This window comes from Theropithecus gelada, chromosome 3 (assembly GCF_003255815.1).
Source record: "Theropithecus gelada isolate Dixy chromosome 3, Tgel_1.0, whole genome shotgun sequence".
Classification (NCBI taxonomy): Eukaryota; Metazoa; Chordata; class Mammalia; order Primates; family Cercopithecidae; genus Theropithecus; species Theropithecus gelada.
This window is the reverse complement of record NC_037670.1, coordinates 13,074,346-13,094,443: the sequence shown is the minus strand read 5'-3', so window position 1 is coordinate 13,094,443 and position 20,098 is coordinate 13,074,346. Positions and strand designations below refer to the sequence as shown.

The 20,098-nt window shown below is 53.0% G+C and overlaps 3 protein-coding genes across 6 annotated transcripts in view; 2 read left to right on the top strand and 1 right to left on the bottom strand.

Moving 5' to 3' along the window:
• The first annotated feature begins 3,619 nt into the window (after positions 1–3,619).
• Positions 3,620–7,154, top strand: COPS6 (COP9 signalosome subunit 6). The gene is made up of 10 exons (XM_025378201.1): positions 3,620–3,718; positions 3,942–4,067; positions 4,266–4,397; positions 5,351–5,439; positions 5,543–5,605; positions 5,859–5,906; positions 5,995–6,109; positions 6,195–6,287; positions 6,388–6,488; positions 6,619–7,154. The coding sequence occupies exons 1-10, from the start codon at positions 3,649–3,651 to the stop codon at positions 6,757–6,759; spliced, it is 978 nt and encodes a 325-aa protein (XP_025233986.1). The 5' UTR covers positions 3,620–3,648; the 3' UTR covers positions 6,760–7,154.
• A 600-nt stretch (positions 7,155–7,754) lies between these two features.
• On the bottom strand, positions 7,755–16,622 carry MCM7 (minichromosome maintenance complex component 7). The gene is made up of 15 exons (XM_025378183.1): positions 15,945–16,622; positions 14,674–14,753; positions 14,248–14,412; positions 13,934–14,058; positions 13,678–13,858; positions 13,227–13,364; positions 12,797–12,946; positions 12,498–12,612; positions 12,281–12,412; positions 11,970–12,053; positions 10,776–11,169; positions 10,394–10,477; positions 9,134–9,302; positions 8,263–8,372; positions 7,755–8,104 (listed from the first exon to the last, which is right to left on the bottom strand). Exons 1-15 carry the CDS (start codon positions 15,973–15,975, stop codon positions 7,903–7,905), a joined length of 2,160 nt encoding a protein of 719 aa, XP_025233968.1. The 5' UTR covers positions 15,976–16,622; the 3' UTR covers positions 7,755–7,902.
• Positions 16,189–20,098, top strand: part of AP4M1 (adaptor related protein complex 4 subunit mu 1) — a 14,686-nt gene continuing 10,776 nt past the window's right edge. For 2 of the 4 annotated variants that reach the window (XM_025378189.1, XM_025378190.1), the window contains exons 1-7: positions 16,335–16,454; positions 16,562–16,650; positions 17,671–17,777; positions 17,860–17,956; positions 18,393–18,503; positions 18,596–18,676; positions 19,359–19,421. In XM_025378189.1, coding sequence (XP_025233974.1) covers positions 16,397–16,454; positions 16,562–16,650; positions 17,671–17,777; positions 17,860–17,956; positions 18,393–18,503; positions 18,596–18,676; positions 19,359–19,421 — 606 coding nt within the window. In that variant the 5' untranslated portion in view covers positions 16,335–16,396. Of the gene's footprint in view, positions 16,455–16,561; positions 16,672–17,670; positions 17,778–17,859; positions 17,957–18,392; positions 18,504–18,595; positions 18,677–19,358; positions 19,422–20,098 lie in introns of all 4 variants that reach the window. The other 2 variants (XM_025378186.1, XM_025378185.1) reach the window with 2 other exon arrangements.

Below are 20,098 nucleotides of genomic sequence, written 5' to 3'. Positions count from 1 at the left end.
TCTCCCGAAAGAGATACATTTTTCTGACCTCCTTTTTCCAAACAGAAACAAGGCCTTATGTACTTTTCTTTGACAACCCTCTCAGTTTGTCCAGACCTGGTTGGTTTATCGCTGGGGACTAGAATAAGATAAATTCTTTTTTAACTTCCCTTTGGCCAGAAGACCCCTCTTCCTGCAGGATTTCTCAAGTCTGTTCCACTGAGGGTTGCCGGCCCCTTCAACTTTCCTTCATCCAGGCTCCTAAATGGAGAGATTGCATAATTCCCCTGTAAGTTACAACTATCAGCCGGGCGCGGTGGCTCAAGCCTGTAATCCCAGCACTTTGGGAGGCCGAGACGGGTGGATCACGAGGTCAGGAGATCGAGACCATCCTGGCTAACACGGTGAAACCCCGTCTCTACTAAAAAATACAAAAAACTAGCCGGGTGAGGTGGCGGGCGCCTATAGTCCCAGCTACTCGGGAGGCTGAGGCAGGAGAATGGCGTAAACCCGAGAGGCGGAGCTTGCAGTGAGCTGAGATCCGGCCACTGCACTCCAGCCCGGGCGACAGAGCAAGACTCCGTCAAAAAAAAAAAAAAAAAAAAAGTTACAACTGTCACCATACGGGGCTGTTCAGGGTCATAACACAGTTCTCCACCTGCTTTCTAGGAGCTTACACTGTGGGTGGGGATACAGACATCTAGAGCCAGAGTCTGTCTGGCTCTTTCTACATGTCTGTACCCCTTTTTGTAGGGAAGGCAGGAGGAGCACTGTGTGCAACTTGCTTAGGCTTAGGGGTAAGGAGGGGGTGGAGCAGCCTAGGCTTGCCAGATGTGAATTTTGGGGTTTTTTATGAGAGAGCATCTTGCTCTGTCACCCAGGCTGGAGTGTGGTGGCGCGATCTCAGCTCACTACAACCTCTGCCTAGCAGGTTCAAGTGATTCTCCTGCCTCAGCCTCTCCAGTAGCTGGGATTACAGGCATGCACCACTGTGCCTGGCTAATTTTTTTTTTTTTTTTTTTTGAGGCGGAGTCTCGCTCTGTTGCCCCCAGGCTGGAGTGCAGTGGCGCGATCTCGGCTCACTGCAAGCTCCGCCTCCCGGGTTTACGCCATTCTCCTGCCTCAGCCTCCCGAGTAGCTGGGACTACAGGCGCCGCCACTACGCCCGGCTAATTTTTTGTATTTTTAGTAGAGACGGGGTTTCACTGTGTTAGCCAGGATGGTCTCGATCTCCTGATCTCGTGATCTGTCCACTTCGGCCTCCCAAAGTGCTGAGATTACAGGCATGAGCCACTGAGCCCAGTCCAGCAAATGGTTATTTTACTTTATTTTTTGAAATAGAGTCTCACTGTGTTGCCCAGGCTGGAGTCCAGTGGGTCCATCTCAGCTCACTGCAGTCTCCACCTCCCAGGCTCAAGCGATTCTCCCACCTCAGTCTCCTGAGTAGCTGAGATTACAGGTGGGCACCACCACACCCGGCTAATTTTTGTATTTTTAGTAGAGATGGGGTTTCACCATGTTGGCCAGGCTGGTCTTGAACTCCTGGCCTCAAGTGATGCACTCGCCTCCCAAAGTGCTGGGATTACAGGCATGAACCACCGCACCCTGCTGCAAATGGTTACTTTTTTTGTGAGGTTCTCATTAGTGTTTGGTAAATCTACATTTTATGTAAGATACAATAAACATTTGAAAAGAGGGAGTGGAGGAAAAAGTCAATTATGCATCTGTCTCATGATAGGTGGAGGGATGATTCCTGGTCTCTTCCTTGTTCTATAATTGGGAAGATGAGCTTGTAATCAACATTGTCAGTATGAGATTTCACAGAACTCGGATTAGGGCTGGTTTACAGGGGGAGTGTTTATGCTGAAAGATTTAGAGGCTAATGAGGAATTTCCTGGCAAGCAATTTGTGAGGGAGACCATCTAGGGAGGTATATGCCCTTTGCCATTGTAGGAACCTGGCTTATGTATGAGGCTATGACACAGGGTTGTGGAATTACAGCTATCTGGGAACAAAAAGGAAGGGAGTTTTGCCTCAGTTCCCAAACATAAATTTCTTCAGCATGCCCCCACCATACCCAGCTAATTTTGTTTTCATTTTTTGTAGAAACAAGGTCTCACCATGTTGCCAAGGCCGGTCTCAAACTCCTGGGTTCAAGTGATCCTCCCACCTTGGCCTCCCAACGTGCTGGGATTACAGGTGTGAGTCACCATGCCTGGCCTTGTGGAGTTATTTTATTTATTTATTTATTTATTTATTTATTTATTTATTTATTTATTTTTGAGACGGAGTCTCACTCTGTCTCGCCCAGGCTGGAGTGCAGTGGTGCGATCTCAGCTCACTGCAGCCTCTCCCTCCCGGGTTCAAGCAATTCTTCTGCCTCAGTCTCCCGAGTGGCTGGGACTACAGGCACATGCCACCACGTCCGGCTAATTTTTGTATTTTCAGTAGAGACAGGGTTTCACCATGTTGGCCAGGCTGGTCTCAAACTCCTGACCTCAAGTGATTGGCCAGCCTCGGCCTCCCAAAGTGCTTGGATTACAGGTGTGAGCCACCATGCCTGGCCTTGTGGGGTTATTTTCGAAAGTCCTTGAGACAGTCCCTATATCAGACATGCAAGCATGAGCCCTTCTGCTTGGTGTTCTCATGACTCCAATTTGTTTGGACTTGACAATGTGATTTTTGTCCTGGTATCTGCAACTTTCACAAGATGGAGCAACTCAACACCAGATTCCATCCCAAATTATTCCTTCATTCACTCAAAAAGTATCTAGGCACCAATGTGTTAGGTACCGTGTTGGTCACAGGGGATACCACGATGAACAAGAGAAGGAACCACAGGCTCCTGAATGCGAGAGTGAGGCATGTGGAAAGCAGACACGGAGAACTGGGTGTGGTGGCTCATGCCTGTAATCCCAGTGTTTTGGGAGGCCAAGGATGGAGGATCGCTTCTGTCAGGGAGTTGGAGACCAGCCTGGACAACCTAGTGAGACTCCTGTCTCTATCAAAATAAAAAAATAATAATAAAATTAGCTGGGTGTGGTGGGGTGCACCTGTAGTCCCAGCTACTCGGGAGGCTGAAATGGGAGGATCACTTGAGCCCGAGAGTTTGAGGGTGCAGTGAGCTGATATCAGGCCACTGCACTTCAGCCTGGGCGACAGAGCGAGACCCTGTCTCAAACAAAACAAAACAAACCACCACCACCAGACATGAGGGCCAGTGCAGCTGTAGCCTGAAGATCAAGGGCTAGAAAAGTAGAGGCCAGACCGGGGCCAGATCAGGCAGGGCCTTGCAGGCTGTGGTTAGTTGTCTGGATTTTATTGTGAGGGAAATAACACGACATGTCATTCATTCTGCAACAGCCTTAAGAACTAGGGAGTTCTTATCCCAATTTTACAGACGAGGACGATCAATCAAGTCGTTAACTAATTTGTCAAAGGTCACCCGCAGGCGACAGGCGGGGACAGGGTCTGGGAAAACCGGCAGGCACCGAGGCCCAGAGGGCGTCGGGCTTCCCGGCACCGAGTGCCGCCCGCCGCGACCCGGGAACTGCCTGCTCCCCGGACGCCAGGCCCGCAGCTTGCGGCGGAGACACAGAACATGCGCTGCTCGCCTTACGGAAGCCGGGAAGGAAGGGGGCGGGGCCGAGGCTGGCGGGCGCGGGGAAAATGGCGGCGGCGGCGGCTGCAGCTACAAACGGGACCGGAGGGAGCAGTGGGATGGAGGTGGATGCAGCAGGTAACGGGCCGTGCGCGGGCGGCTTCCGGAGACCTCCTTCAGGGGTGCGTTGAGGCCTCGCTGTGCTCCCAGGAGAAGGGAGGAGGGCGGAGCAGCAACATCTTTCTCTGGGATAAGTTGCGGGAGGAAAAGTGTGGCCCGGGCTCCGTCGTCCCCCACTGCTATCTGCAGGGAAGAACGTGGGGCCCGGACTCTCACCCTCTCTCTTTCCCTCCACCCTTAGTAGTTCCCAGCGTGATGGCCTCCGGAGTGACTGGGAGTGTTTCCGTCGCTCTCCATCCCCTTGTCATTCTCAACATCTCCGACCACTGGATCCGCATGCGCTCCCAGGAGGGGCGGCCTGTGCAGGGTGAGTGTTGGGCATAGACTCCAGTCTCCTCTCCTTGCTCACCTCCCCCAGACAGTGGTCTTTTCCCCTTCCTTTACTGGATCCAATTCCCCTCCCCCAAATCATCGTTTCCCCAATAATTGGTTCCCACTCATCTCAGACCCTCAGGTCATAGAAGTCTCTTTAACGTCACCTTTTCCATGTCATTCTCTTTCCCAGTGATTGGGGCTTTGATTGGCAAGCAGGAGGGCCGAAATATCGAGGTGATGAACTCCTTTGAGCTGCTGTCCCACACCGTGGAAGAGAAGATTATAATTGACAAGGAATATTATTACACCAAGGAGGAGCAGTGTGAGAGTGGAATAGATGTGGGGAAGAGGAGTGGGAGTTAAAAAAAATGTGCAAGGTGGGGAAGATGGAGAGGGTTGGAAAGAAACCCGAGAGGACGCCAAGAACAGAGGAGAAAAAGTGAAGAGAGTAGCTGGAGAGATCTCAGAAAAAGAACACGTTCAGAGTTCTTTCTCAAAAAGAAAGTAAAGGATGAGAGAAGACAGGATAGAAGGGAGTAATTATTCTAAACTGAGCCAGGATTTGAGGAGGGAGGAGAAGCTGGTGAAAATACACCAGGAGTTTCACATTGAGGAAGGATGGTTTAAAGAGTTACTATGTCAGGCCGGACGCAGTGAATCAGGCCTATAATCCCAGCACTTTGGGAGGCCGAGGCGGGTGGATCATGAGGTCAGGAGTTAGAGACCAGCCTGGCAAACATAGTGAAACCCCATCTCTACTGAAAATACAAAAATTAGCGTGGCATGGTGGTGCGTGCCTGAAGTCCCAGCTACTTGGGAGGCTGAGGCAGAATTGCTTGAACCTGGGAGGCAGAGGTTGTGGTGAGCCAAGATCGTGCCACTGCACTCTAGCCTAGGCAACAGAGCAAGACTCCGTCTCAAAAAAAAAAAAGACGGCCGGGCGCGGTGGCTCAAGCCTGTAATCCCAGCACTTTGGGAGGCCGAGACGGGCGGATCACGAGGTCAGGAGATCGAGACCATCCTGGCGAACACGGTGAAACCCCGTCTCTACTAAAAAATACAAAAAACTAGCCGGGCGAGGCGGCGGGCGCCTGTAGTCCCAGCTACTCGGGAGGCTGAGGCAGGAGAATGGCGTAAACCCGGGAGGCGGAGCTTGCAGTGAGCTGAGATCCGGCCACTGCACTCCAGCCCGGGCGACAGAGCCAGACTCCGTCTCAAAAAAAAAAAAAAAAAAAAAAAAAGAATTACTGTGTGTTCTGGCCCCTTCCCCTCCAGTTAAACAGGTGTTCAAGGAGCTGGAGTTTCTGGGTTGGTATACCACAGGGGGGCCACCTGACCCCTCGGACATCCACGTCCATAAGCAGGTATACATGCTCACACCTGTGCATGCTGGGGCAGAGAATGGAGAATGAGGGGAAGGAGAAAGGTGGGGGTCACTGACTTCTGTGCATTGTCCCTCTCTTCCAGGTGTGTGAGATCATTGAGAGCCCCCTCTTTCTGAAGTTGAACCCTATGACCAAGCACACAGATGTGAGTAATACCCCATGCCTACTCTGTCGTGATTGTCACTGTTGCCTTTTACTGTGTGATACTCTTCTATTGGGGAATGCCAGGTGCCACTTACCAGCTGTAACTCTGTCTTAGTCATTTCATCTCCAAACTGTGAAGGGAGGTAATCCCTACTTCACTGGTTTCTTGGGAAGGTGAGATGAGAGGAAATGGGTGAAAGCAGCTCGTCCAAATGTTGGCATATAGTGTTCAGGTTTCTCCATCTCCTTCACAGCTTCCTGTCAGCGTTTTTGAGTCTGTCATCGATATAATCAATGGAGAGGTAATACCCTACCCTTCAACCCTCAGATCCTGCTCTTGGCCTCTTTCCTGCTTTTGATTCTCCCTTTGTGGGTTACCTTGCCTTGTAGGCCACAATGCTGTTTGCTGAGCTGACCTACACTCTGGCCACAGAGGAAGCGGAACGCATTGGTGTAGACCACGTAGCCCGAATGACAGCAACAGGCAGTGGAGAGAACTCCACTGGTAATGGAGGGGATTACTTGGAAGTGGGTTTGGAAGGTGTGGCCACATCCCGTCTCAACCTCCTCCTGTCCTCGTCCCTTTGCAGTGGCTGAACACCTGATAGCACAGCACAGCGCCATCAAGATGCTGCACAGCCGCGTCAAGCTCATCTTGGAGTACGTCAAGGCCTCTGAAGCGGGTAGGACGGGGCTTCCTTGGGCACTTCCCTGGCATTCTTCCTCTGCCTCCTGGGGAAGTGACAGCATCCAAACTAATGCAGCCTCTTTTTGTGCCTTTAGGAGAGGTCCCCTTTAATCATGAGATCCTGCGGGAGGCCTATGCTTTGTGTCACTGCCTCCCAGTGCTCAGCACAGACAAGTTCAAGACAGATTTTTATGATGTGAGTTTAAAACCTGGATGGGGAGGTGGGGCTCATGCTGTCACTTTCACGTGGAGGACCGGGGACTGTTGTTCCCTGGGCATGCCACGAGGGATCCCCTGAGGAACTTGTCCTTTCTGTTCCCTCCCAGCAATGCAACGACGTGGGGCTCATGGCCTACCTCGGCACCATCACGAAAACGTGCAACACCATGAACCAGTTTGTGAACAAGTTCAACGTCCTCTATGATCGACAAGGCATCGGCAGGCGAATGCGCGGGCTCTTCTTCTGAGGAGGGTACTTGAAGGGCTGATGGACAGGGGTCAGGCAACTGTCCCAAAGGGGAGGGCGCTACACTTCATTGAGAGAAACCGCTGTCATTAATAATAAAGGGGAGCAGCCCCTGAGCACCCCTGCTGGTGGCTCTGTCCTCTCTGTTAGGCACCACACTGGTTTGTCAACTTGGATGTTCATCGAGGTTCATCGTGAGCCTTGCTCACAAGCCCTTCTGATGCTTTTCCATGAGGGAGGCACTGCCATTTCAAGTGACCCCGTGTCAGTCACATGGACTGTCGTTAGCATTCAAGGCTGCCTGCTTCCACCTAAGTGGTCTCTGTTCTACACTTTAATGTCACCCTTGACGACATCTTACATAGCCCAGCCCTATAAACGTGACAATTGACTACTTTCCCAAGCGAAATTAACTTTTCACACACACAAAAAACAAGAGATAGTAAGCAGATTTTTATTAGAAACAAGTCCAAGCCTTGATCCTGTGGGCATTGTGAATTACCAGGAGGGAGTTTCTCAATGACCGTTTACTACATATTTTGGAGAGGCAGCTAGGAAGTGGTCTAAAGGTTAGGATTGCTGTATGTGATCACTTGTGCCGATTTTCATCACCTGCTAACCAGAGCTTTAGAGTGGGAGTTGGGAACTAAGTGGTTAAGTAATGACCTGTCTGCTAGAAAAGGGGAAAAACCAAGAGACCCTGCATTTCATACTGGCGCCGTATCCCCAGAGCCTGACTGGCACACAGGCAGTGTAAGACTAAATAAGGGAGTCGGGGGGCGCAAAAAGTGGAGCCCCAGCTCAAGTATCTCCAAACAGCAGGGACCACTTAGTCTTTGCCACATCCCCAGCATCTACACTGGGGCCTGGCAGGGAGATGCAGCTTACTCAGACAATTTACTGAGTGGATGAAATAGGAGCATAAAAAAGGAACAGGTAGGAATCTAAAAAACACACAATACCCTGTTTTAATGAAAGGCCCAGGCTAGAAGGTGGCAATCTACAAACACTTTATTAGCAGAAGGAATAAGTGCAGCATAGGAGAAAGAAGGCCTCCTCCTTCCCCTCAAGGGCATCACTGCCCCTTCCCAAGGGGCGGGCCAGCAGGGAACAAGAGGACCCCAGGCTTGCAAGCACGCTGGAATCAGACAAAAGTGATCCGTGTCCGGGAAGCATTGACCTGCCAGACGTTGAGCTCCTCATATTCATCCAGAGCCACCTGGAACTGGGCGGGTGTAAAGCCGCGAGATATGCAGCGCTGCTCTGCCTCAGAGAACCGGACGCTTCGGCCCCCTGAGACCAGTTCACGGATGGTGGCAAATACCACATCTGCTGGTCTCTGAGTCCTGAAGGAAATGAGTAGGTGTGTAAGGTCAGGGGACAAACAGGAATGCTCGACATCAACAGAGAACAATGATGGTCAGTGTTAGAATTGAGGCCAGCCTCAGACACATGGACACAAAAGCCAAAGTGACTCAGCTTTGTCCTTCACTAAACCACTCACCTAGCTGTCTGCCCCTTGTCTCCCAGAAGAGAGTCCTTTGACATCTCCATTAGCCTGATGGCTTCATTCACATCTTCCTTCTCCACCACGTCCACCATTCGCAGACGCGCCTAAGGGGAAGGTAGGGGACAGATGGGAACGGGAGGAGGGCAGTGGAACAAGGTCAGGGAACACCCTTGTTCTGGCTTTAAGGCTGGGCAGCCCATGGGTCGCCTACTCACAAAACAGGAGAGGAGCCCCCCACCCCCCCCAGCATCCGCAGTGTTGGGCCGGCACTGTCAGACCGAGACAAGTGCAATGCCCAGGGCAGCGTCCAGCAATTGCCCAAGTCTCCGCCTCTCAACACTGGCCAGTCCCGGAGTTCAGCTGTCCTGTGAGGGAGACCAGACCCTTTTGAACTCCACTGGGCTCCCCAGCATGACAGATGGAGCTTGGGGAGCTCAGCCAAGACAACTGGCAGAGAGAACGTGTCCTGGGGGCTCGGGAAGTGCTAGCTCAGCAGTAGGTCAGTTAATCACACTACCTGCACGAACAGCACTTTGGAGCCCCCAGGACTGAGGTCCAAGACGGGAGGACAGAAAGGAAGGTCTGTAGCACAGGATCTAGGACACGGAGTGAAACAGATCCCAACCACCCGCTCAGTGAAGGTTAACAAGTGGGGAAAAGGCCTTTCCCTCCACGGACGCTGTGCGTGCCCTGCTGGAGCAGCAAGTACCCACAGTGCGGTAGCACGGAGAGGACCACTATCTGCACTGTCAGCACTTTAGCCCCGGCAGGGCTGGAGCGGGAGGGACTCGGCGATGAGAGCATGGTAAGGAGCTGCCACTTTAAGGGTCAAAACAGATGGTCCTCCAGCAGTTTGGGCACTTACCAGAGCAGTGGAAAGGCGCAGGATAGCCAGCAGGGTCCGAGCGGAAGTGTAGGTGGCATCCTTACTAGCCCAAGCCTCTCGCCTCATCTCCACATACGCTGCCGTGATGTAGTCAGCCAGAGACTCTGGCACTGTGGGCTGCTTCTCGCGGCACATGGCTATGTAACGCCTGTGGGGGAAGGTTCATGGGGAAGCAGAAGAGGGAGATGGGGAAGGGAGTGAATATGAGCCCATGTTGTTTTCTGCACCAGGGCTCCCCATTTAACATGGTCCCCTCCAGGAACTTTAAGTGGAAAAAACAAATTAGTGGGTATTTGCTTGGCTTGAATATCACTCATGGATTTCACCAAACATATAGCCCCCGAGGACCCTCCCAAGGTATTTCCTTTTTTTGGGGGGGGGGCGGGGGGAAATGGCCTTTGTAAGGGTAAGACAAATCCATCTGTCATTAATAGATGAGCCAGACCCCTCCTCTGAGCGCATGACATGGCAAAACAGATATATTTAAAGAGAATAGTTTACAGAATATTTAAAAGGGAGTAAAAACCTGAGGGAACACTGGAGACTCGTGGAAAAATAGCGATAGAGGTTGAGTATCCAGAATGCCTGGGAGCAGGTGTTTTAGACTTCAGATTTTGGAGTATTTGCACATACATAATGGGATAGCTTGGGGATAGGACTCCAGTCTAAACATGGAATTCACCTGTATTTCATATACAACCGACACATATAACCTGAAGACAATTTTATTAAAAACATTTTTGTGGGCCAGGCACAGTGGCTCATACCTGTAATCCCAGCACTTTGGGAGGCAGAGGCGGGCAGATCACTAGGTCAGGAGATTAAGACCATCCTGGCCAACATGGTGAAACCGCTCTCTACTAAAACACAAAAAATTAGCTGGGCGTGATGGCGCGCGCCTGTAATCCCAGCTATTCAGGAGGCTGAGGCAGGGAAATCGCTTGAACCTGGGAGGGAGAGGTTGCAGTGAGCTGAGATCGCGCCACTACACTCCAGCCTGGCGACAGAACAAGACTTTGTCTCCAAAAAAAAAAAAAAAAAAAAAAAATTGTGTAGGAAAGTTTCCCATGTCCCTATTGTATAAAGTGTGGAATTTTCCACTTAAAAGCTGATCTCAGGCTTTGGTCATGTCCGAAGCAGGAAGTGGTGGTGTGAAAAACACACGCTAAGATTAAGCACTTTTTCAGGAGGCTCGCATGGCCCACTCAACGTTTGCCCGTCTGCACCCAGCTCTCCTACCTCATGAGCTTCATGTCCAGAGGTTCGAACTGGGAGGGGGGCTGCCGGCTGTGCTGGTGCACATAGGTGATGTGCTGGGCCAACCTGGATAGAGGGGAGGCCAGGAGGAACATCCTTTTTAGGGCTACACACCCATGTCCTCTTAGGTGTCCCTCCCTTGACTCCGCCACTTCCTTACAGTATAGAAGGGACACGCTTTCCTGAAAATCCTCATCAGCATTTCAGCCCCAACCCACCATTTCCCCGAGAACCGTGGACCAGCCCCTGATGCAAGGGGGAGGCTCTGGGGTTTCCAGGAGCGTGGAATTTGTTTTGATTCACCTCCCCTCCTCCCTATAGATCATTACAGGGGACCTCTCTTTGGGTGTTGAGCTCCATTCACCGTAGGTCATTGTCTCGGTCAGGCCGGTCCTGAATCAGCCAGAGGAGGTCAAACCGGGAGAGCAGCGCGGCAGGCAGCTGTATGTTCTGCTCCAGGCTGCGGCGGGGGTTGTAGCGCCCATAGGCAGGGTTGGCGGCAGCCAGGATGGAGCAGCGGGCATTGAGTGTAGTGAGGATGCCGGCCTTGGCAATGGAGATGGTCTGCTGCTCCATGACCTCGTGGATGGCTGTGCGGTCGGCCTCAGCCATTTTGTCGAACTCATCAATGCAGCACACGCCCTGGTCAGCCAGCACCAGAGCCCCACCCTCTAAAGTCAGTTCTCCACTCACGGAGTCTCTCAGCACAGCTGCCGTAAGCCCCACTCCCGAGGAGCCCCGGCCTGTTGTGTACTGGCCTGGAAGAGAAGAAATAAGGAACCATAAGGGAGAAAGAACAAGAAGGGGAACAAACAAAGGACAATAAATGGGCCAGGGAGGCAAGGCCTGTGCTGGGATCATTCCACTGCCTCCCCCAGGCCTTCTTGAGACGCCCGAGGATCTGTGGGGCGCTGGCAACGTTCCCCTTCCCCTCCCACCGGTTCTCTTCAGAGCACAACTGTGGCTCACTGACACCTTGGCTCCTGGGCTCAAGCCATCCTCCAGCCTCAGCCTCCCAAGTAGCTGAGACTATAGGCACTCACTACCACACCCAACTAATTTTTAAAACTTTTTAGTAGAGGCCAGGCGCAGTGGCTCACACCTGTAATCCCAGCACTTTGGTAGAGGCCAAGGCAGGCAGATCATGAGGTCAGAAGTTCGAGACCAGCCTGCCCAACATAGTAAAGCCCCATCTCTACTAAAAGTACAAAAATTAGCCAAGTGTGGTGGCACGTGTCTGTAGTCCCAGCTACTCAGGAGGCTGAGAAGGGAGAATCGCTTGAACCTGGGAGGCAGAGGTTGCAGTGAGCCGAAACCACGCCATTGCACTCCAGCCTGGGTGACTGAGACTCCGTCTCAAAAAAAGGAAACAAACAAAAAAAATACCCAAACAAACAAACTTTTTAGTAGACCAGCCTGGTCTCAAACGATTCTTCCGCCTCAGCCTCTCAGAGCATTGGGGTTACAAGTGTGAGCCACCATGCACCCCCATTTTTTGAATAAACACTGTGGCCCTATCTGTCACTATGTTCACCTCTCCCAAGGCCCAACCACTTACTGCGGGGGGCCAGCCGATCAATGTACGACAGGAGTTGAGACTTGGCCACACCAGGATCCCCCATCAGACAGATGTTGATGTTGCCTGGAGAAAGGGAAGGCAGCCCTGGAATGACTCTTCTCCCAATGCTTAGACAACAGAGCAATTTTGAGTTCTGCCTCCCTCTAACACCCAGCATTACTTCTAAGCCCTCCCTGTGTCCACGAAGGCAAGATGTCCACTCTTATACTCTGACCTACAGAGACACTTGTCATCCTTTTTTCCTCCTAAATGACTTCATCCCCCCGAGCCTCTCCCTTTTTCCTTCTTACCCCGGATCTTCATGCCTCGAGGAGACTGGTCCACACCCCCCACTAGCAGAAGCAGCAGTGCCTTCTTCACATCTTCGTGCCCATATATTTCTGGGGCGATTGAAGCTGCCAGCTTTTCGTAGAAATCCTCTTCTGTAGAGAAGTTAAGGTTGTATTTTTTGGGGGAAAAGGGGGCTAGGATGTAAATGGAATTTCCTCTATCTCCCCTGCCCCTCACCTGCAATCTGCCTCAGCTCCTCCCTGCTGAGCTCTCCAGCCCCAGACTCATCATCCTCACTCTTGTTCATCTTCACAATCCGATGGGCTTCCAGGTAGGTTTCTGAGAGTAAACCCTTGGGCAGGAAAATGCCAGGATACAGATGCAATCCCTTCAACTTGCCCATCACTGGATTCCCTAACGATTTCTTGACAAATCCCTGGGTTCTGTTTGGGGTTCTGCTGCCCACTTTTCTCTGTGCGAGTAGAATGCGTAGGTGAGGGAAAAGGGGACGATCCTCATGTCAAACTCTTCCTTACCTGTACCACCTGTCGGAACCCAGTGCGCAGGATTGGCAAGAAGATACCAGTGACGCTGACGTGGTCTCCAGGCTGGGCAATTCTCGTGTTCTCTCCTTCTACCAGCACCGTGATACTACGAGGGATGTTTCCCACGGGCACTTGATCACTCTAGGGGAGGGAAAGGCACATAAGGCCAGGAGAAATGGACGAGGACCCAACCTTCCCTCCCTAGGCATCCCACTCAAAGGCTCCCAGGCTGCCTAGTCACAGACAAGCCCACAGGAGGGCTACTGAGTTTCCCCTTCCCAAGGCTCTTAGAAATTCTAGTTCCACCTCCCTCCTGCACTTCCCTCTTTCGTTCTTCTTTCTTCCTGCCACTCCACAAGTGACTACAGGATTCAAGTGGACTCCCAATCCACCTGCCCAAGGCCACGTACCCCAAACTCACATGTTCTTGCATCTTCATCTCCTGGAATTTGATGAATTTGGAGCCCCGTGTCTGCAGATACAGCCGCCCTCCTGAGCGGTTGGTTTGGCACTCCTGGCTTGGGCACATGATCAGAGGCATGAAAGTTGGAGACTGGATCTAGGATGTGAGAACAGAAGCACCAAAAGGAAGTCAGAAGCAAAAGAGCCCCATTGGGTCGGTCGGTTCCTTGAATCACATTTTCTCTTCATGGCAGACATCTTGGAAGTGTCAAGAACCCTTTGAACTTAACTCTGGGTCAACAACAAACACCCAAGAAATAGGTAGAAAGACCATTACATACCCAACAATGAAAGGCAAACACACAGGCAACTTTTACAAGCAAAAAAAATGATAGGCATCACGGGATCAAATTAATCTCTACAAAACGACTAATGGGTAAGGGCTTTCCTGCTCCTTGCTCCACACGTACCGGCTGGTAGGTCTCTGCCCCACACTGGTCACAAGTGTAAGTGGCCACCACCATCTTGGGTTTGACTTCAGAGACACGGGTGACAATTCCACGCACAGTCACCAATTTCCCCACAGAGTCAGCCCGCACTTCCCGGATCACACGAGGCTTGTTGCTACTTGGGCCTTGAAAATACAGCTCACTAAGGGGAGAAAACAGTCACAAACAAGATCCTGGAGAACCAATCCCTACATACTTCCCAACAGAGACCACTCACAATCTGCGCATGAGTTCAGCAGGGTACTGGTTCTGGGGGCTTCGGGCTGTTCCAGGGTCCCGACTCCGCTGCTCCATCATCAGCCGATGCTCAATGTAAACGTCCAGGACATCCTTATTTACCACCTAAAGGAGGACAAAATAAACAAATAAATAAATAAACGAGCAACAGGATGGGGAAAGGAGAGCGCAGAGAACACCAGACTGAAGTGCCCCTTCTTTCTCCCTGCTCAGAAAACATCAGTATCTGAGCAGCCTCTCTACAGAAGCTTAAATGCCTTCCCCTTTGTTTGCCATTGTTCTCTAGCCACTCACTTCCCTCTCCTTGTACTGAGGCAGCAGCTCTTGTACGGAATCGGCAAAGAGCTTTGCGTAGCGCCTGGCATTCTCACAAATTGAGTCCACCAACTCGGGGTCATCCTCGGCTACGTCGTCCAGGTCCACATACAGAGCCACTTGTTCCCGATGAGCCAGCCGAACCTCAGGTGAGGAAGAGACAGAAACACCTCAGAGCCACATTCACCTTGTGCACCAGTGTTCATATGTGAAGATACATTACTGAGAACTCAGCACAGGCTCTGGGCATCCACAGGGAAGAACACAGCACCACTTAGAGAGATACTCGCTTCTCAGCCCCCAAACCCTCTAATTATTACCTCTTTAATAAAACCAGCCAAGCTACTGCTTATGGCTCCTTATGCACCCCACTTCCCCATTCCCTTTACCCAATCTTATACTTACCAACTGGTTCCCATACTTGAACTGCTTCTTCCCAAGTTCATCATCCTGGTAGAACTCTTGTAAGAACTTCTTAACCTTTTCTGTAACGTGAAATGTAAAATCATAAAACATAAACTTTAAGACACATCACTGCCCATCCCTCTGATAGAAATCTAAGATACCTATTTTCGCTTAAAACACAGCCTATGAACTAATAATATGAACATTTAAATAAACTACCGAATTCTCCCCAAAGTGGGCATAACTCTTTTGCACAGTCTGTTTTAACCAGCGAAGAATAAAGAGCCCGGGGCAGTGCACAGGGCGATCCAACATCTATTCCCCAGGAGAATTCCTGTCCCTACTTTAGTTTAAAATCCTAGCGCCGTTCCCCATTGGCCTCCCACACTCCGGCCTCAAGGTTCTCAGCTTTCTTTCCACCCCCATGATCCCCTGCCTTCTTTGGGTCCCCCGAGCCCCTTATCTCACCGGGACCTCCGCCACCAGGCAGGTCCCGCACCCCACCACCGCTCCCGCCAGCGCTTCCGCTCTTAGTAAACAAAGAAGCACATGGGCCCGGATTCCAGCCGCTTCACAGCCCGGGATTCCTCCGCCCGAGGCGGGAGCCAGTTCAGCCATTGGCCAGCACGCCCAGGGCCACTGCGATCCCAGCCCACTGCCGCCTTTCCCGGGCCCGAGCGAAGCTCCCGGATCCCAGGCACGCCCCCCCGGGTCGCAGATCTCTCTGAGGCCGCCGCGCGGAAGGACACTGTTTACACGACACTCCCTCCACCCGCGTCGCGCCACTTCCGCCCGGCTCCACTTCCGCTCGGAGGGCGGCCTCAAACGGCCAATCCCGGCACGCAGCGGCCCCGGCTTGCCCGCCCCCGGGGCCTCCGCGCGCCTCGGGGAGACGGCGGGAACCTGGGAATGCCCAAAAGCGCGGAGGGAAGCGGGTCCGGGGTCCAGAGCCCTTAAAGAGTCTCCTGAGGTCCTCGGCGCGACTCTTCCTTGTGCAGCCCCCAGCCGGGTAGCGCCCCCCAAGCCCCCCAACCCCACGACTCTGTAACACCTTTCCCAAGTGGGATTACTACCTTTTCTTCAACGTCGATGCTCCTCGCGCGCCTTCCAGGCCCCGTGGGCCTAAGCCAGGCCGCAACCCGACCCTGCCTCTGGCGTCGCGCGCCCCAGAACCCGCTGACCCCGGTCCTCGAAGACCCCAGCTCACATCAACAGGTGTTCCCCGGGAGGCTCCCCGCGCAGGACGCCCTCCCAGGCTTGTAGACCCGTACCTTTCTCTAGCGCGTAGTCCTTCAGTGCCATCGCTGCCGAGGCCCGTGCGGCAGCTCTTGGCGGGCTCAGAGGTCTTGCTTCTGGGGAAGCTGAGAACGTCCGCGCGGTGGACTGTGGCCGGCCAACCGAAATTGGCGCGAAACGTCGCCCCCCACGTGACGAGCGCCACTGGGTGCTGGCGAATCGGAAAAGCCGGCCCTTTCTCCCTCCCGCTAGCCGCAAGCCAATCGCCGGGCGGGCCTCGAATGAGTGACGGGGAGGCGGTGCGGGAGTCGGAAGGGAATCTCCGGGCGGGGTGGGGCGGGCGCCGGGTTTCCCGCGGTCCAAGCTGGCGCGGGCGGAGGAGAATCGCTCTTAAAGGGCCAGCGCACGCGCGTTCTTTTGTTCCGGGGCCTCAGGGCGGGGCAGGCCCAACTTTCGCCGTCTTCTTGTTCTGCTCTCCAGGACGGCCATGATTTCCCAGTTCTTCATTCTGTCCTCCAAGGGGGACCCGCTCATCTACAAAGACTGTATCCTAGACCCTCGGGGCTGGGAAGGGACGGAGGGACCGGGCGGGAGGGGCGCCCAGGGCCAGCCCGTGTCGCAGGATCCTTCACTGAGTCCTTCCACCGGCCAGTCCGCGGGGACAGTGGCGGCCGGGATGTGGCCGAGCTCTTCTACCGGAAGCTGACGGGACTGCCAGGAGACGAGTCCCCGGTTGTCATGGTAACCACTGGCGGGAGGCGGGTGAGGAGCTGGGCCCGGGCGGGCCGGGTGGGCGCCGTCTCCCTCCCAGGACTGGTTCCATGGTAGCTTCCACTTGGGGGTTGTATTTCTCCAAGTAAAACTAACAAGAGGCCCGGCGCGGTGGCTCACGCCTGTAATCCCAGCACTTTGGGAGGCCGAGGAGGGCGGATCACCTGAGGTCAGGAGTTCGAAACCATTCTTTTTTTTTTTTTTTTTTTTTTTGAGACGGAGTCTCGCTCTGTCGCCCAGGCTGGAGTGCAGTGGCCGGATCTCAGCTCACTGCAAGCGCCGCCTCCCGTGTTCACGCCATTCTCCTGCCTCAGCCTCCCGAGTAGCTGGGACTACAGGCGCCCGCCACCTCGCCCGGCTAGTTTTTTGTTATTTTTTAGTAGAGACGGGGTTTCACTATGTTAGCCAGGATGGTCTCGATCTCCTGACCTCGTGATCCACCCGTCTCGGCCTCCCAAAGTGCTGGGATTACAGGCTTGAGCCACCGCGCCCGGCCAGGAGTTCGAAACCATTCTGACCAACATGCTGAAACTCCGCATCTTCTAAAAATACGAAAAAAAAATTAGCTGGGCGTGGTGGCGGGCGCCTGTAATCCCATCTACTTGGGAAGCTGAGGCAGGAGAATCGCTTGAACCGAGGAGGCGGAGGTTGCAGTGAGCCGAGATCCGGACACCGCACCCAGCCTGGGTGACAGAGCGAGACTCCGTCTCGGGGTAATGGGGATGGGGGAAAAAAAAAAAACGTCCATTGGGCGCCAGCAACACACCAGGCCCAGCTCCCTGCGTGACTCCATTATCAGCAACTTGGGGTAGTTACTATAATTAATCCCGTTTCCACATGGGAAGCTGGGCTCAGGGATCTGTCATGTATCTCCCAAAGTCACTGCTGTTGTGACTAGTAAGAGGCATCGGGATCCCAGCTCAGGTCTCCTGGGTTCTGATCACTCCACCTCCCTTTTCCTAACCCCTCTTCTCCCTGCCTGTGTTTCAGCATCACGATGGCCGTCATTTCATTCACATCAGACACAGCAGCCTGTATTTGGTGGTCACAACTTCAGAAAACGTTTCTCCCTTCAGCCTCCTAGAACTGCTCTCCAGGTGAGGAGGGTTGGGCTGGGCACCTGCTAGCTGGCAGGGGTCTGAGAGGAGGAGGAAGTACACGCTCCAAGTGTTTCCTCAGGTTGGCCACTCTTCTGGGCGATTACTGTGGCTCCCTGGGCGAGGGGACCATCTCCCGCAATGTGGCTCTGGTCTACGAACTCCTGGATGAAGTGCTGGTGAGAATCAATGATCCCCTTCTGTGGCCCCCACCTAATTCCCCTGGAGATACATCTGCTCTTCTACTGTGGGATGCTGTGGTTAGGAGGCCAAGTCTATTTTTTTTTTCCTTTTAGAGAGGGTCTTGCTCTGTTGCCCAGGCTGGAGTGCAGTGGTGCAATTATAGCTCACTGCAGCCTGGAACTCCTGGGCTCAAGCTATCCTCCTGCCTCAGCCTCCTCCCCTGTGTCCAGCTCATTGTTTATTTTTTGTAGAGACGGGAGTCTCGCTCTGTTGCCCAGGCTGGTCTTGAACTTGTGGTCTCAAACCATTCTCCTATGTCTCGGCCTTCCAAAGACCTGGGAGTACAAGAGTGAGCCACCATGCCTGGCCCCACTCCCCCTTTTTACCCCTTCCCTCCACTGACCACTTGGACTGTCCTTCCTTTACCACTAGGACTATGGCTATGTACAGACCACATCCACAGAGATGCTGAGGAATTTCATCCAGACGGAAGCTGTGGTCAGCAAGCCCTTCAGCCTCTTTGACCTCAGCAGCGTTGGCTTGGTCAGCAGAGGGAAAGAGGAGGGTGAGGAAGGAGAAGAGGGGTTGGCTGGGGTTGTCAGACCTGATGATTGATTGCTTTGGATGCTTTACAGTTTGGGGCTGAGACACAACAGAGCAAAGTGGCTCCCAGCAGTGCAGCCAGCCGCCCTGTCCTGTCCAGTCGCTCTGACCAGGTGAGGGAGGAATCCATGGGGTCAGACCCTCTGGTTTTGCTCTGGGACCGCAGAGTCCAAGATCTTACCTTGGGGCGCAGTGGTTCATGCCTGTAATCCCAGCACTTTAGGAGGTCGAGGTGGGCGGATCACCTGATGCCAGGAGTTTGAGAGCAGCCTGGCCAACATGGTAAAACCCCGTCTCTACTAAAAATGCAAAAAAAAAGAAAAAGGAAAAGATCGGCCAGGCGCGGTGGCTCAAGCCTGTAATCCCAGCAATTTGGGAGGCCGAGACGGGCGGATCATGAGGTCAGGAGATCGAGACCATCCTGGCTAACACGGTGAAACCCCATCTCTACTAAAAAATACAAAAAGCTAGCCGGGCGAGGTGGCGGGCGCCTGTAGTCCTAGCTACTCAGGAGGGTGAGGCAGGAGAATGGCGTAAACCCGGGAGGCGGAACTTGCAGTGAGCTGAGATCGGGCCACTGCACTCCAGCCCGGGCAACAGAGCGAGACTCCATCTCAAAAAAAAAAAAAGATCTTGACACCTCTCCCACCTCCCCTAGATGTGGGTATCCCTTCCATCACCCATGTCCCCACCCTAGAGCTGTAGCTTTGACTGTCCTGTCCTTTCTCCCTGTCTGTCCATTTCAGAACATAGGCTATTCTGCTTCCAACCATCCAAACCCTCTCTCTTTCTCAGAGCCAAAAGAATGAAGTTTTTTTGGATGTGGTCGAGAGATTGTCTGTACTGATAGCATCTAATGTAAGTCTGAGCTCCCAAACCTGGAGCTGAGGACAAATGGGACTTGAGAAACATGGTGGGGTGGTTAAGACTCCCAGCAATGGCCACACAGTGGCTCATGCTTGTAATCCCAGTGCTTTCGGAGGCCAAAGTAGAAGAATTATTTGGGGCCAGGAGTTTGAAACCAGCCTGGGCAATATAGCCAGACCCCGTCTCTACAAAAAATACAAATAAACAAGTTACCCAGGCATGGTGGTGTACACCTGCTGTCCCAGCTACTTGGGAGGCTGAGGCAGGAGGATCATTTCAGCCTAGGAGGTTGAGGCTGCAGTGAGCCGAGATTGAGCCACTGCACTCTAGTCTGGGTGACAGAGCAAGACCCTATCTCTTAAAAAAAAAAAAAAAAAAGGCGGGGCACGGTGGCTCATACCTGTAATCCCAGCACTTTGGGAGGCCGAGGTGGGTGGATCACTTAAGGTTAGGAATTTGAGACCAGCCTGGCCAACACGGTGAAACTCTATCTCTACTAAAAATATAAAAATTAGCCACGCATGGTGGCAGACATCTGTAATCCCAGCTACTTGTGAGGCTGAGGCAGGAGACTCTCTTGACCCTGGGAGGTGGAGCTTGCAGTGAGCCGAGATCACGCCGCTGCCAGCCTGGGCAACAGAGCGAGACTGTCTTAAAAAAAAAAAAAA

What these genes read in the sequence shown, in the direction of transcription:
- COPS6 (XM_025378201.1), top strand. Translation starts at nt 3,649, where the DNA reads ATGGCGGCGGCGGCGGCTGCAGCTACAAACGGGACCGGAGGGAGCAGT. An exon ending in TCGATATAATCAATGGAGAG is followed by an intron (nt 5,907 to 5,994) that starts GTAATACCCTAC and finishes CTTGCCTTGTAG; the next exon opens with GCCACAATGCTGTTTGCTGA. An exon ending in CGTCAAGGCCTCTGAAGCGG is followed by an intron (nt 6,288 to 6,387) that starts GTAGGACGGGGC and finishes TTGTGCCTTTAG; the next exon opens with GAGAGGTCCCCTTTAATCAT.
- MCM7 (XM_025378183.1), bottom strand. Translation starts at nt 15,975, where the DNA reads ATGGCACTGAAGGACTACGCGCTAGAGAAAG. An exon ending in TCAAGTATGGGAACCAGTTG is followed by an intron (nt 14,413 to 14,673) that starts GTAAGTATAAGA and finishes TCCTCACCTGAG; the next exon opens with GTTCGGCTGGCTCATCGGGA. An exon ending in GCTGAACTCATGCGCAGATT is followed by an intron (nt 13,859 to 13,933) that starts GTGAGTGGTCTC and finishes TTCTCCCCTTAG; the next exon opens with TGAGCTGTATTTTCAAGGCC.